The sequence below is a fragment of the Petromyzon marinus genome, chromosome 63 (genome assembly GCF_048934315.1).
Source record: "Petromyzon marinus isolate PM22_M1 ecotype Great Lakes invasive population chromosome 63, UKy_Petmar_22M1.pri1.0, whole genome shotgun sequence".
NCBI lineage: Eukaryota > Metazoa > Chordata > Hyperoartia > Petromyzontiformes > Petromyzontidae > Petromyzon > Petromyzon marinus.
This window is the reverse complement of record NC_133729.1, coordinates 4,024,309-4,039,338: the sequence shown is the minus strand read 5'-3', so window position 1 is coordinate 4,039,338 and position 15,030 is coordinate 4,024,309. Positions and strand designations below refer to the sequence as shown.

General features: G+C 49.8%; 1 protein-coding gene across 2 annotated transcripts in view; it reads right to left on the bottom strand.

Annotated features, from left to right (window-relative positions):
* The window catches only part of LOC116937557 (V-set and transmembrane domain-containing protein 2B-like), a 116,909-nt gene that overhangs the window by 16,492 nt on the left and 85,387 nt on the right, over nt 1-15,030 (bottom strand). Inside the window, exons 4-6 of one of the 2 annotated variants that reach the window (XM_032944692.2) lie at nt 6,505-6,815; nt 2,183-2,397; nt 1,349-1,363 (exon numbers count right to left, since the gene is read on the bottom strand). In XM_032944692.2, coding sequence (XP_032800583.1) covers nt 1,349-1,363; nt 2,183-2,397; nt 6,505-6,565 — 291 coding nt within the window. In that variant the 5' untranslated portion in view covers nt 6,566-6,815. Of the gene's footprint in view, nt 1-1,348; nt 2,146-2,182; nt 2,398-6,504; nt 6,816-15,030 lie in introns of those variants that run through there. The other variant, XM_032944691.2, reaches the window with a different exon arrangement.

Here is a 15,030-nt window from a genome sequence, read left to right as displayed (position 1 = left end):
ACACGGGGAGACATAGGGAGACACGGGGAGACAGAGAGACACAGGGAGACACAGGGAGACACTGGGGAGACATAGGGAGACACGGGGGAGACAGAGAGACACTGGGGAGACAGAAAGACACTGGGGAGATATAGGGAGACACGGAGAGACATAGGGAGACACGGGGAGACAGAGAGACACGGGGAGACATAGGGAGACACGGGGAGACATAGGGAGACACGGGGGAGACAGAGAGACACGGGGAGACAGAGAGACACTGGGGAGACATAGGGAGACACTGGGGAGACATAGGGAGACACGGGGAGACAGAGAGACACGGGGAGACATAGGGAGACACTGGGAGACACGGGGAGACAGAGAGACACTGGGAGACACAGGGAGACACTGGGAGACACGGAGAGACAGGGAGACACGGGGAGACATAGGGAGACACTGGGAGACAGGGAGACACTGGGGAGACATAGGGAGACACTGGGGAGACAGGGAGACACGGGGAGACATAGGGAGACACTGGGAGACACGGGGAGACAGAGAGACACGGGGAGACACAGGGAGACACTGGGAGACACGGAGAAACAGGGAGACACGGGGAGACAGGGAGACACGGGAACAAAGCTGCAGCAAGCTGCTACTGTCACTCGCAATCACCCTCGTAGCAATATTGGAATCGATGCATCATCACCACCATCATCATCACCACCATTACCACCATCATCACCACCACCATCACCATCATCACCACCATCATCATCATCACCACCATTACCATCACCACCATCACCACCATCACCATCATCACCATCACCACCACCATCACCACCATCATCACCACCATCACCACCACCATCACCACCACCACCACCAGGACCTTCGATTGGCACGGGTTGGCGGCTACGCACGGTGCGAAAGAAGTCCCAGCACGCATCAAACACACAGTGCCGGACTAAGCTAGTGGGGGGCCTGTAGCAGGATGTTATAAAGGGACCCTAAATAAAATAAAAATATTAAAACACATAAATGTTTACCTTGCATAGTAATAGTACTTGTATTTTTTCATTCGCTATATGGCCAGATAATACGACAGATCGCTAACCTTAAACACCCGGTCGTTCTTCACAACAGTCAAAGGCGGTATAGTACTATAGTGATAGAGCAAGTGCAGAATCACCGAACCGGAGTTTGATAGCTTGAAATAATTTAGCACGGGGGCCCTTGAAATTGCGGGGGCCCCTAGCATTTGTAGCTACTTGTGCTGCTAGGATCATCCGGCAGTGCATACACGCGGCTTACGTGGTTTGCACCGCTAAAACCCCAGAGACTCAAGACGGGCAGGCACAGGCGAACTTACGCTGATTTTGGTAGCCTCCACATGTTTTTCGACATCCGGAGGTGAACAAAACCCGACAAAGACAAACGAGAGATGCCGAGTCAGACAGCGGGCGGTTTGCACTCTCACATTCACTCGACGCCCGACGCGACGCCGGCCGCTCGCGGCTCGGAACCGACGGGCCGCCCCGGTCACCGCTGCGGCGCGCGCTGTACGCCGCAGGAAAGGCAAACGGCGCGCGCGCGGGCGAACCTCGCCGCCGCCGCCTACTACCGCCTCCTCCCTGGAGGCCGGCAACACCGCCGCGCGGCCCGGGACGAACTCCGTCGATTCGGAGCGAAAGGCGGTGAGAGGAGGTGTGAGCGTGCATGCGAGCGTGCAGGTGAGCTCGTGGGCGGGCGAACATGTGAGCGTGCATGTGAGCGTGCAGGTGAGCATGCAGGTGAGCTAACGTGCAGGTGAGCATGCAGGTGAGCGTGCAGGTGAGCTAACGTGCAGGTGAGCGTGCAGGTGAGCTAACGTGCGTGCGAGCGTGCAGGTGAGCTAACGTGCAGGTGAGCATGCAGGTGAGCGTGCAGGTGAGCTAACGTGCAGGTGAGCTAATGTGCAGGTGAGCGTGCAGGTGAGCGTGCAGGTGAGCTAACGTGCAGGTGAGCTAACGTGCAGGTGAGCTAATGTGCAGGTGAGCTAACGTGCGTGCGAGCGTGCAGGTGAGCGTGCAGGTGAGCTAACGTGCAGGTGAGCGTGCAGGTGAGCGTGCAGGTGAGCTAACGTGCAGGTGAGCGTGCAGGTGAGCTAACGTGCGTGCGAATGTGCAGGTGAGCGTGCAGGTGAGCCAGCGGGCGAAGGCGCAACCTGCAGGCGAGTGGGCGTGTGGGCACCGCGGGGGGGGGGCCCCCCCCCACCGCCTCCCCCGGGCCCCCCCGCCGGGCCCGCGGCGTCGCGGAGGTGCCACCACTGCATCTCGATGGAGCCGCCGGAGGCGGCGGCGCGGGCCCGGTACTCGCACGTCATGAACACGTCGTGACCCTCGCTCGCGGTCACGTCCCGGGGCAGCGTCGTGAAGTACGCTGAGAGGCACGAGACGCGGCGGAGTCACGTGGGCGGTGGGGGAGAGAGGAGAGAGGGGGGGGGAGAGAAGGGGTGGCAGTGGCATTAGCTGACGAGTACGCAGGCGGTGCAACTGCACCAGTCGATGCTGGAGTTGCCACCTCTGGATTGCAAACATCACCGGGACATTACAACAACAACAACAACAAGAACAACAACAAGAGCACTGTAGCACTGTCTATACGATGGTATAATGGCCCCTTTTATTTTAACGCGGACTCAATTCGCGCTCCCTCCTCCAGGATCACGATCAGGATCAGCGCATCTTGAGCGCTAAGTGAGGTCTGCCCGGATAGTTGACTATCACCTCTACAGGTGAAGCTACCCGTGAGGTCACCCGTGCACGTGAAAGTCCTCGCTTAACGCGCGGTGTTCGCACTGCCAACCACAAGGCAACACCTTTTATAGCGCGGAACGCCGTTATAGCCCGGGACGTGCGCAGTTACGACACGGGAACGCGCACCTCCATGACGCGAAATGCGCACAGTTACAGCATGCGTAGTGTAATGGCGCCGGCTGGTGGACGGAGCACGCACGCCGGTGAGCGTGAGCGCGGTTGTGTTGGCAGGGCGGAGGAGCTAGAGCAAGGGTCACGGAGGACTCTACTCGGAGGCACCTGGGACCCCGCTAGCGGGTTCGGGAAGGGAGGCGCGGCCAGGGCGGGAGCATAAAAGGAGCCGAGAGCGGGGAGCTCGGGGCTGCCGGTTCTGGGATTGGAACTCGTCGCCGTCTTCGCTGCACATTGCGCTGCCAGACGGTTGCTGGCTGCCTCAGCCAACGCCGTCGGCGTTAGGCGGCCCGTGTTGTGTACAGGCTAAGCGGCTGTCGAGAGTGTTAGAGCAGACCGTGAATGTTACAATAAGGAAGGTGCCTCCCACGAACCTCGTCTCCGAATCATTGACGCTGCACGTGGGAAAACGCACCATTGCAACGCGAAACTCGCAGTTATAACGCGAAGCACACGCGGTTATAATGCGCAACGCACACGGTCATAACATGGAATGCGCACAGTCATGACGTGAAATGCATACCGTTACAACGTGGAATGCACACAGTTGTAACATGGAAAAACGTAATATAATAACGTGGAAGTCGCAGTTGTAACGCAAAACGCGCGCACCGTTACCACGCAGTTTCCAAGTGGTCGACGACGACGAACTACTTTCTTGAGCGGTACAGTGATAGAGTACGCGGAACGGTACGGTGCGCAGTGGCGTACCTTCGTTTCAGTTCCTTTGTGTCCCGCCACGGGATGGACTTCGGCGCGAAGCGATTCGGTGCGGGGCGTCATTCTTACGCTTAACAGCGGCACTTTTGACGACTACTATGACTACTACTACGAGTACTGCGACTACTACGACTACTACAACGACTACTACTACTACTATGACTACTACTACGAGTACTGCGACTACTACGACTACTACAACAACTACTACTATGACTACGACGACTCCTACTATGACTACTACTACAACGACTACTACAACTACTACTACAACGACGACTACAACGACGACTACTATTACTACGACTACTACTACTGTGACTACAACTATCACTACTACAACGACGACTACTACTAACTACGACTACTACTATGACCACTACTGCGACTACAACTATGACTACTACTACTATGACGTCTACTACGACTACTACTAACTATGACTACTACAACTACGACTACTACTATGACTACTACGACTACTACCTACTACTAACTACAACTACGACTACTACGACTATAACTACTAAGACTACCACATTAAACGAGGGGATTGCCGTGGAGGAGAGCGCCTCTCGGCGTCTCTACAACTCGTACCGCGCCGAAAGCTGCCGATGAGACACACTGGGCCATGATAGAGATTTATTTTTGGGTTAGGTCGCCTGGATATAAATGTGTCGTTAAACCTGCCACCACCACCACCACCACCACCCGACAGCCAATTAAGCAAAGGTTGTGTGACATTCACAAAACCGTGGCCAATTCGTTACTAGTGGGGCACACACCGGTCGTGTGTTGGAGAGTAAAACCCACTACAGCATTTGCAATTCGAGTAGCCGTGACGTTCCGCCGGTAATGACAACAACCACCTACAGCAACAAGCATCATCAGTTGGACAGCCAGAATTTGACGTGGGTTTGGTGGGGGGGGGGGGGGGTAAACGTGACAGCGCTGTCTTCTGGACAGTCCTGTTTCTTCATCTGAAGAAGGCTACTTGTGTTGTGGCCGAAACGTCGTGAGAATTTTTATTTTACTTTATTATATTTTATTTTTATTATTTTATCTCCATTCTACGTGACTTTACCGAAAGAGCCAAGAAGAGTGTTGTTTGTTTGTTGTTGTTGTTTGTTGTTGTTGTTGTTTGTTGTTGTTGTTCGGGAAAGAGAGGAAGAACCTAAGAGAGAATGATGGGTTGACGACGATGACATCATCATCACGTGGGATTGGTCCCCGAGAGATGTGGCTACTACTTGAGCCGATTGGCACCACGAGACAGAGAGAAAAGTGGAAACAACAAACGACGAAATGTAAAGTGGGACACCTACTACGGGCTGTCTGCCCATGGATCGTGATGATGATGCTCTTGCACTATATACTTCACTATACACTACACTATACACTACTATACACTACTATGTACTACACTATACACTACTATACACTACACTATATACTTCACTATACACTACACTATACACTACTATACACTACTATGTACTACACTATACACTACTATACACTACTATACACTAATATACACTATATACTTCACTATACATTACACTATACACTACTATACACTACTATGTACTACACTATACACTACTATACACTACTATACACTACACTATACACTACTATACACTACACTATACACTACTATACACTACACTATACACTACATTATACACTACACTATACACTACTATACACTACACTATACACTATACACTACACTATACACTACACTATACACTACACTATACACTATACACTACACTATACACTATACACTACTATACACTACACTATACACTACACTATACACTACACTATACACTACACTATACACTACTATACACTACACTATACACTACTATACACTACACTATACACTACTATACACTACACTATACACTACATTATACACTACACTATACACTACTATACACTACACTATACACTACTATACACTACACTATACACTATACACTACACTATACACTACACTATACACTACACTATACACTACACTATACACTACACTATACACTACACTATACACTATACACTACACTATACACTATACACTACATTATACACTATACACTACACTATACACTACACTATACACTACACTATACACTACACTATACACTACTATACACTACACTATACACTACACTATACACTACTATACACTACACTATACACTACTATACACTACACTATACACTACACTATACACTACACTATACACTACACTATACACTACTATACACTACACTATACACTACACTATACACTACTATACACTACACTATACACTACACTATACACTACACTATACACTACACTATACACTACACTATACACTACACTGCTATGATGTGGCCATTACTTGAGCATATTGGCACAAGACAGAGAGGAAAGTGAAAACCACAAATGACGAAACGTGCAGTGGACACGCCCACTGCGGGCTGTCTGTCCATGGATCGTGATGATGATGACGACAATTTCCACGTGATAAACGACTTAGTTGAGATTGTCATCCGTGGCCATGCTGACGATGACGACGACGATGACTACGACGATGACTACGACGATGACGACGATGACGACGATGATGACGATGACGACGATGACGACGACGATGACGACGACGATGACGACGATGACGACAATGATGATGACGATGACGACGATGACGACGACGATGACGACGACGATGACGACGATGACGATGATGATGATGACGATGACGACGATGATGACGACGACGATGACGATGATGACGACGATGACGACGATGATGACGACGATGATGATGATGACTCACCGTTTGCACAAGCCACGAGGTGAAGAGCGGCAAACATCACGGGCCGCACGGAAATCTCCATTGTGGTGACAAGGGTCAGCGCTGATGGTGGTAGTGGTGGTGATGCTGGTGATGGTGGTAGTGGCGGTGATGCTGGTGATGGTGGTAGCGGTGTCAATGACGATGATGATTGTGGCGATGGTGCTTGTGGCAGTGGTGGTGGTGATGCTGACGGTAGTGATGATGATGATGATGGTCGTGGTGGTGGTGATGATGGTGGTGATGATGGAAGAGGTCACGTGTCTCAGCAGTGTCTCCTCCTTGCCACAGCTCTGCAATGAACAACACGAGACACGTTACCTCTCACGCGTTACCACTCGCGAGGCCCCAAGCTGCCCGCCTACGCACAGCCCGACAACACTGACAACAACAACATCAACAACATCGACAACATCAACAACATCATCATCATCATCAAAAGCAACATCAAGATGTGTATTGTCAACATCAACAACATTGACGACATCAACAACATCATCATCATCAGCATCAAAAGCAACATCAAGATGGGCATTGTCAACATCAACAACATTGACAACATCAACAACAACAACATCATCATCATCATCAAAATCAACATCAAGATGGGTATTGTCAACATCAACAACATCGACAACATCGACAACATCAACATCATCATCAAAAGCAACATCAAGATGCGTATTGTCAATATCAACAACATCGACAACATCAACAACATCATCAGCATCAGAAGTAACATCAAGATGTGTATTGTCAACATCAACAACATCGACAACATCAACATCAACAACATCATCATCATCAAAAGCAACATCAAGATGTGTATTGTCAACATCAACAACATCAACAACAACATCATCGTCATCAAAAGCAACATCAAGATGTGTATTGTCAACATCAACAACAATCTCCGAGGGGTTACCTCGGTGACTCTGACACGGCCAAAGTGAACCACGGGGGGGGGGGGGGGGGTGGAAAGAGACATGAGGTGGCTCCTTGATCGTGACCACGGCCATCACACTGTAACAAAAGTTACTCTTGTTCCTGGGTAGGAAGTGTTATTTTATAATTGGTTATGCCTCAAAAGTACAGAAAATGGATATTATTCCCCACAAACTTTGCTTTCGTGACCAGGACAGTGATATTTTGAAATGTACTTATTTTCCAGAACATTCCAGATAGATTCAGTGCCAAGTAAACTTGGAGTAACTTCGAGAACATTCTAAACTTTCCGTTAATATAAATAGTAGTATAAATACAGGGGCCTTAAGCCCACCAGTTCCGTTTTTATTCTTGGTTCTTTCGGTAAAGTCACGTAGAAGGGAAACAATACAATTTTGTTGTTGTGGTTTTCAGACCTGATGACGATTGCTTGTGTTGCAGTCGAAACGTCGTGAGAATTTTATTGTTTTATATATATTTTTATTTTACTGTTTCCCTTGTACGTGACTTTACTGAAAGAACCAAGAATATGAATCCCTGCGGTCACGAAAGCTTTAAATCAAAATTCAGTTCAGTTTAGTTGCAGCTGCCTAAGTGGCTACATATCTGCATTTTTCTGAGATGGCATCAAGAGGCTGCAAGCATCTGTCAGGCACATTTTGCTATGTCTGCGGCCAATTTATCAAGACAAGAGCGAGAAAGTACTCTGTGGGAGTATATGCTATGATGTGTGAGGCCTACAAGGCATATTTCGGCATGCCTGTCGGGGATAAAGACAAACCCTGGGCACCTCATTTCACCTGCGAGCAATGCAAAAAAGACTCTGGAAGGTAAGATGGACAATTGTTGCTTGGAATTTTATGTTTTAAAATTTGTTAACATTTTAAAAGTTATTTAACATTTTTTTTAATGTTCTAAAATTTTCAATGTTATTGAAAAAAATATATATCATATATGAAAAATGTTATGAGATTCTCTTACACATTAGTCATGGGTGAAATAAATGCATTTTTGTAGGATGTATAGAGGTTGAAAAGAGAGCCATGAAGTTCACTATCCCAAGAATTTGTCGGGAACCCACTGACCACCACTCAAGCAACTGCTACTTCTGCATGGTGGACCCTTCCAAACGTCGGACTGGCAAGAATGCACCTGCTATCACGTATCCGGACCTTCCTTCATCCATCACCCCGGTGCCACACTGCCATGAGCTCCCCGTACCCACTCCTTCGGAGAGAGAGAGCAGCCGTCTTTAGAAGAGAGCAGCAAGTCAGAGAGTGAGGAAGACGTTGCAGATCCAGGAGAGAAACCCATACTATACGCTTTGTTTTTTTTCCCCGGTAAAGTCACGTAGGTAAAATAAAATAAATGAAAACAATTAAATTAAATCACGACGTTTCGGAGGCAACACAAGCTTCCATCTTCAGGTGGAACAGTCACAGCAGAATAGCTGCATCAAGTGAAGAGAGCTCTAAGATACCCGATATTATATATACAGGTTAAGGGGGAAGAAATGGAAGTGGCTGTACAATTATAAGGCAGCTAAAGGTTGACTTGGTTGATGCCATCTTTCCAATGATTGCTCAATTTAAAACCATCCTCTCGGTTTGAAGTTGCGTCTATGTTTGTATATCTGGATGGCTTCATGGACAAATTATTTGGTAGTATCCGGGAGGTTTGCAGAGTACTTTGGCATCGGAGAAAACAATGTCATGAGAACCCACTGTGTTGAAACAATGATCAGCCACGGCCGAAGAATTCGTTCTGCCGTGTTTCAAATCTGATTTGTGCTCGCGAATTCGGTCAGAAACATGTCGTTTCGTCTCCTCGATATAGCAGTCACCGCAGGTACAACTCAGTCAGGAATGGCATCCTTTACGGATGGGATCAGATCACGGATTTTGTGTACTGTATTGAACCGGACCTGGATCTTGTGTTTGTTACCATACATAGCAGGCGTTACCAAAAATATTTCCAAACTTCTAAACAAACACAAGATCCAGGTCCGGTTCAATAGAGACGAAAACTCAACAAACCTTAGGAACATAACGTGATGCAAAACCAGTCGGCCAACAATACACTTACACACTAACCTGCTTGGCCACGTATTTCAAAAGACTGCTAAATTTCGTGTTCATCTTCTGGGCTGAACAAACCAGCATAGACAGAGTGAACAGATGATGATGATCGTTTGTGTTTCGTTTGAAACGTCGTGATTTATTTTGATTTAGTTTAATTTTATTTTATTTCTATATACGTGACTTTACCGAAAAAAACAATAAGTATAGTTACGTAGTTTCTTTTTCAGAAATGACGGCTCAATGAAGTGGCGGTTTATCGTCATCACGTGGACATTTATAAGCAGCAAAATTATGAACTTCCCGAGAGAGAGGCAGAGAGAGAGAGACAGAGATCAACTTTTTGTTTACTTTAAAACCACTTTCATTGCTGCCAGCAGCAACAGCACTGGAGCCGATTTCGATACGAGACACACAAAGTCACCACCAGCAACAAATAACCGAACACAATTAATCAGCACGTGCTACGCCACGTGGCACTTGACGCACCACGTGGTCTCGCTATACCAAGGGGCACACAATGGCCATTATAAGAGCCAGTGGTCACTGTGAACCTGAGTTCGAGCCCCTGGTCTGGGTGTCACTGTCGCTCTACCAAGTGGGGTTAAGTCGATCTCGGGGAAGGCCCCAGGACCGGTTCAGAGATAATCGTCACCGGTGTTGGCCGTGAGCGAGAATCGAATCCGGGTTGCCGGGTTCGTAGCGCAGCGTAGCGCTAACCCCTACACTACCGCTCCCCACACAGCCACACACACTGACACACACTCTCTCTCACACGCACAGATACTCACACACAGACACAGATACACACACAGACACAGATTCTCACACACACACACACAGATACTCACACACAGACACAGATACACACACAGACACACATTCGCTCTCACACACAGATACTCACACACAGACAGGGATTCTCACACACTCACATTCTCACACACAGACACAGATACTGACACACAGACACGGATACTGACACACAGACACAGATACTGACACACAGACACGGATACTGACACACAGACACGGATACTGACACACAGACACAGATACTCACACACAGACACAGATACTCACACACAGACACATACTCACACACAGACACAGATACTCACACACAGACACTGACACACAGACACAGATACTGACACACAGACACAGATACATTCTCACACACAGACACAGATTCTCACACACAGACACAGACACTGACACACAGACACGGATACTCACACACAGATACTCACACACAGACACAGACACTCACACACAGACACAGATACTGACACACAGACACAGATACTCACACACAGACACAGATTCTCACACACAGACACAGATACTCACACACAACAACAACAACAACCGCCATTCGCCACTAAGTGGCGGTGACGTCACCACGACGCTTGTGCCAGGCTATGTGCACCCTGAGGCCACGTGAAGTGTCGAACGCCCGCTGACAGGAGGTCACGGGGCAGACCCAGGTGCCACGGGTCGACTGACTGAGATGACTGGCTGATGCACCACCTGTGCCCCCTACTGTGCCAACCTGCTGTGCTTTAGGCACCCGGCGCTCCGCTCGCTGTTGTGAGCGTCGCTCCTCCGCCCTCCGTTGTTGTTGGAGGGCGACTGCCTCCAACTGCCCAGTAGCATCCTTCACGAGCCTCCTCCACAGAGGCCGATCTTGACACCGCTGGTACCAGTCATCGGCAAGTCCACTCAGCTCCACGTCCTCCTGTACCACATCACTCCGTCTCTTCTCTAGCCCGTGCCGCGCCCGCTTAGCCCCCTCAATCCGGCCAAACAAAAGCTGTTTCGGCATGCGGTGGCTGGGCATGCGGGCTACATGACCCAGCCATCGCAGCCTTGCCTGCCGGAGGAGCTCACCGATGGGACCCTGCCCAGATCTTTCAAGGATTTGTGAGCTCCTCACACAATCCAGTCTGGTTAAACCCAGGATGGATCGTAGGCAGGCCAGCCTAAATGTTTCTAACCGGCGAAGATGTTCCATTAGGGGGGTCCACGTTTCGCAAGCGTAGAGAAGGGAGGGAATGACCGTGGCCGAGAAGACCTGAAGCTTAGTGCGGAGCGACAGACCAGGTAGCTTCCACACAGCGTTACGCAACCGATGAAAAGATATTGCCGCTCGACTGATTCGGAGTGAGACCTCTGCTGTTAAACTGGAGCCAGTCATAAGCACACTGCCCAGGTATGGGAAACTCTCCACTCTCTCCACAACTGCCCCATCACCGATTGGGAGTTGTGGGGGTGGAGTGTCCGATGGTACAAAATACCCAGGCAGGTGCTTAGTTTTGGTGGGGCTGATGGTAAGGCCCCACCTCTTAGTGGCACGCTCCAGTCTCAGCAGCAGCGTCTCCAACTCCTCCTCTGACTGAGCAGCTATTACCAAGTCATCAGCATACATAACGTGGTTGAGCAATAGGGAGCCATCCCTTGACCGCACCCGGGCATCGATTAGCCTCCCATTATATCTGTACCATATTGAGATTCCCCCGGTACAGCTATTGAAGGCTTCACGAACTACGTGGTCAAAATAGATGTTAAATAATGTGGGAGCCAGAGGACATCCCTGTCGCACCCCAAGGTGTATAGGGAATGGCTCTGACTCCCGGCCACGTAGTTTTACCCGGGCCCGCTCACCATCATGAAGGTCCTTAATGATCGTGAGCAGAGGGTCAGGTACTCCAAAAGCACGAAGAACGACCCAGAGCCCAGGCCTACTGATGGTATCATAGGCCTTGACCAGGTCAATAAAGCAGAGATGTAGGTCTTGTTGGAATTCCCTACACCTCTGCTGTAGCAGACGGACAGAAAATATGGCATCTGTGCAGGACCGCCCTTTCCTGAAACCGCATTGGGGCTCCGCAAGCCTCTCCTCAGCGTGCCTGGCAAGGCGATGCTGAATAATCCTTGCCAGGACCTTTCCCGGCACACTGAGGAGTGAGATGCCCCTGTAGTTGTTACAGTCTGTGCGGTCCCCCTTCTTAAAAAGGGGGACCACCAGGGCATCCTTTCAATCCTGCGGAACCCGTCCAGTGGTCCAGACTGTTGTTATGATGTCATATAGGGCAGTCTGTGCACAAACGCCACCCTCCCTCAGCATTTCGCTTGGGAGATCATCTCTGCCCGCTGCCTTTCCTGGTCTCAGACTCCGGATCGCCTTCAATACTTCCTCAGCAGATGGCACCTCAGCCAGCCACTCACAGGGGGTGACTTCATCCAATATTTGAGGCACCGCAGCCTCAGCAGGGTCATCCTCACTTTGTGCCACGATGTTTTCCTGGCTGAGGGATTTTCCCTCCCCCAGGACCTCACAGAAATGCTCAGCAAATCTGCGAACCTGTTCCTGGGGGTCGGAAATTGGATCACCGTTTTTTCCCCTAATGATGGTAATAGGTGTGGCGCTGCAGGTTACTTTTTTGATGGAGTTAAATAGAGATTTGTGATCACGGGCCACTGAGGCAGACTCCATCTCCTCAGCAACCCGCGACCACCACCCATCCTTGCAGCGCCTCACGGCTCTCCGAACCTCCGAGCGAAGGCTGCGGTAAGCCTCCTCATTCTCTGACGTGGGATTCTGTAGCCGATGACAGTGGGCCTGTCGCTTTTTCTCAACCATCGTGAACAACTCCTCTGTCATCCAGGGTGTCTGGGGAGGTCTGGACCGCGTACCCAAAGCAGCCATTGCAGCTGCATGAGTCACAGTCCTAAACCTCGCCCATTTACCCTCGACATCAGGAGGAGTCGGGGACGATGCCAATCCCAGCCGCAAGCGATGATGAAATTCTCGCTTGCAACTTTCATCAGATAACTGAGACCAGGCCACTTTAGGTTGGAATGGGGTCCTGGGTGTACACCCACCACCGGAGTGGAAGAATGGCAGGCGCATCTTACAGATGACTAGTCGATGGTCAGAGGGCAGATCAGCTCCACGGTAGGTCCTGGTGTCAAGGACATGGGCTCGCATTCGCTGGTCCGTCACTATGTAGTCCAGCAGATGTTCTTGCTTGGACCCGGCATGCATCCATGATGTTGTGTGGATGCGCCGATGCCGGAACAGCGTGTTGGTAATTACAAGCCCATGGGCTGCACAAAAATCTAGCAGCCTCCTACCGTTGTTATTGAGCTGATCTGGCCCATGCCCTCCAATCACTCCAGACCAGGTGCCAGTATCATGACCAACTCGGGCATTGAAGTCACCCAACATGATGACTCTATCCCGAGGGGCCACTTTAGCCAGCACCTGTGACAGGAGGTCATAGAAGGCATCTGACTCATCGGCTTTGCCTGCATCCCTCCACGGATGTTCATCTTCGGTGGGGGCATAAGTAACCACGACCACCATTCCTCGCCTCCGGTTGATGGGAAGGCGAGCCCAAAGTAGCCTGGGGCTTACAGCTTCCCACACCTCACCGCCACGCTCCCACGCCCCCTTCATTCTTTTGTTCAAAAGAAGACCCACACCCTGTTGTTTGGCAGTCTGCTGCCCCGAGTAGAGGACTGTCCACCCCTCATGGTGGCAGGAGCCAGAGCCGGTCCACCGGACCTCCTGAATGCCGCATAGATCCAGGCGGTACCGGTCCAGCTCCCGACAGAGGAATGGCAGCCTCTCCTCTGCAGTGAGCGTTCGAACATTCCACGTGGCCAACCGTAGTGGCTTTTCGTTGTTTCTGGAGTAGCCCCGAGGGTAGGTATTCAATCTCCTGGCTCCGCCAATTGGGGTTTGGCCAGGAGACGTCATAGACGCCTGGCCCCCCGGGGCCTCCGGCACAAGCTTAGTTGTTACATATTTCATCTTCAATTAATTACCACGAAACTACGAAACTACTCACACACAGACACAGATTCTCACACACAGACACAGACACTGACACACAGACAGATACTCACACACAGACACAGATACTCACACACAGACACAGATTCTCACACACAGACACAGACACTGACACACAGACACTCACACACAGACACAGATTCTCACACACAGACACTGACACACAGACACAGATACTCACACACAGACACAGATTCTCACACACAGACACAGACACTGACACACATACACAGATACTCACACACAGACACAGATACTCACATTCTCACACACAGACACTGACACACAGACACAGATACTCACACACAGACACAGATACTCACACACAGACACAGATACTCACATTCTCACACACACAGACACTGACACACAGACACAGATACTCACACACAGACACAGATACTCACATTCTCACACACAGACACAGACACTGACACACAGATACTGACACACAGACACAGATACTCACACACAGACACAGATACTGACACACAGACACAGACACTCACATTTTCACGCACTGCCACAGATACTCACACACACTCACACAAACAATAAGCCATTGTTTACGGAACTCACTTGCCGTAAACAAACACGACTGAAAAGGTCACAGCCCGTTGA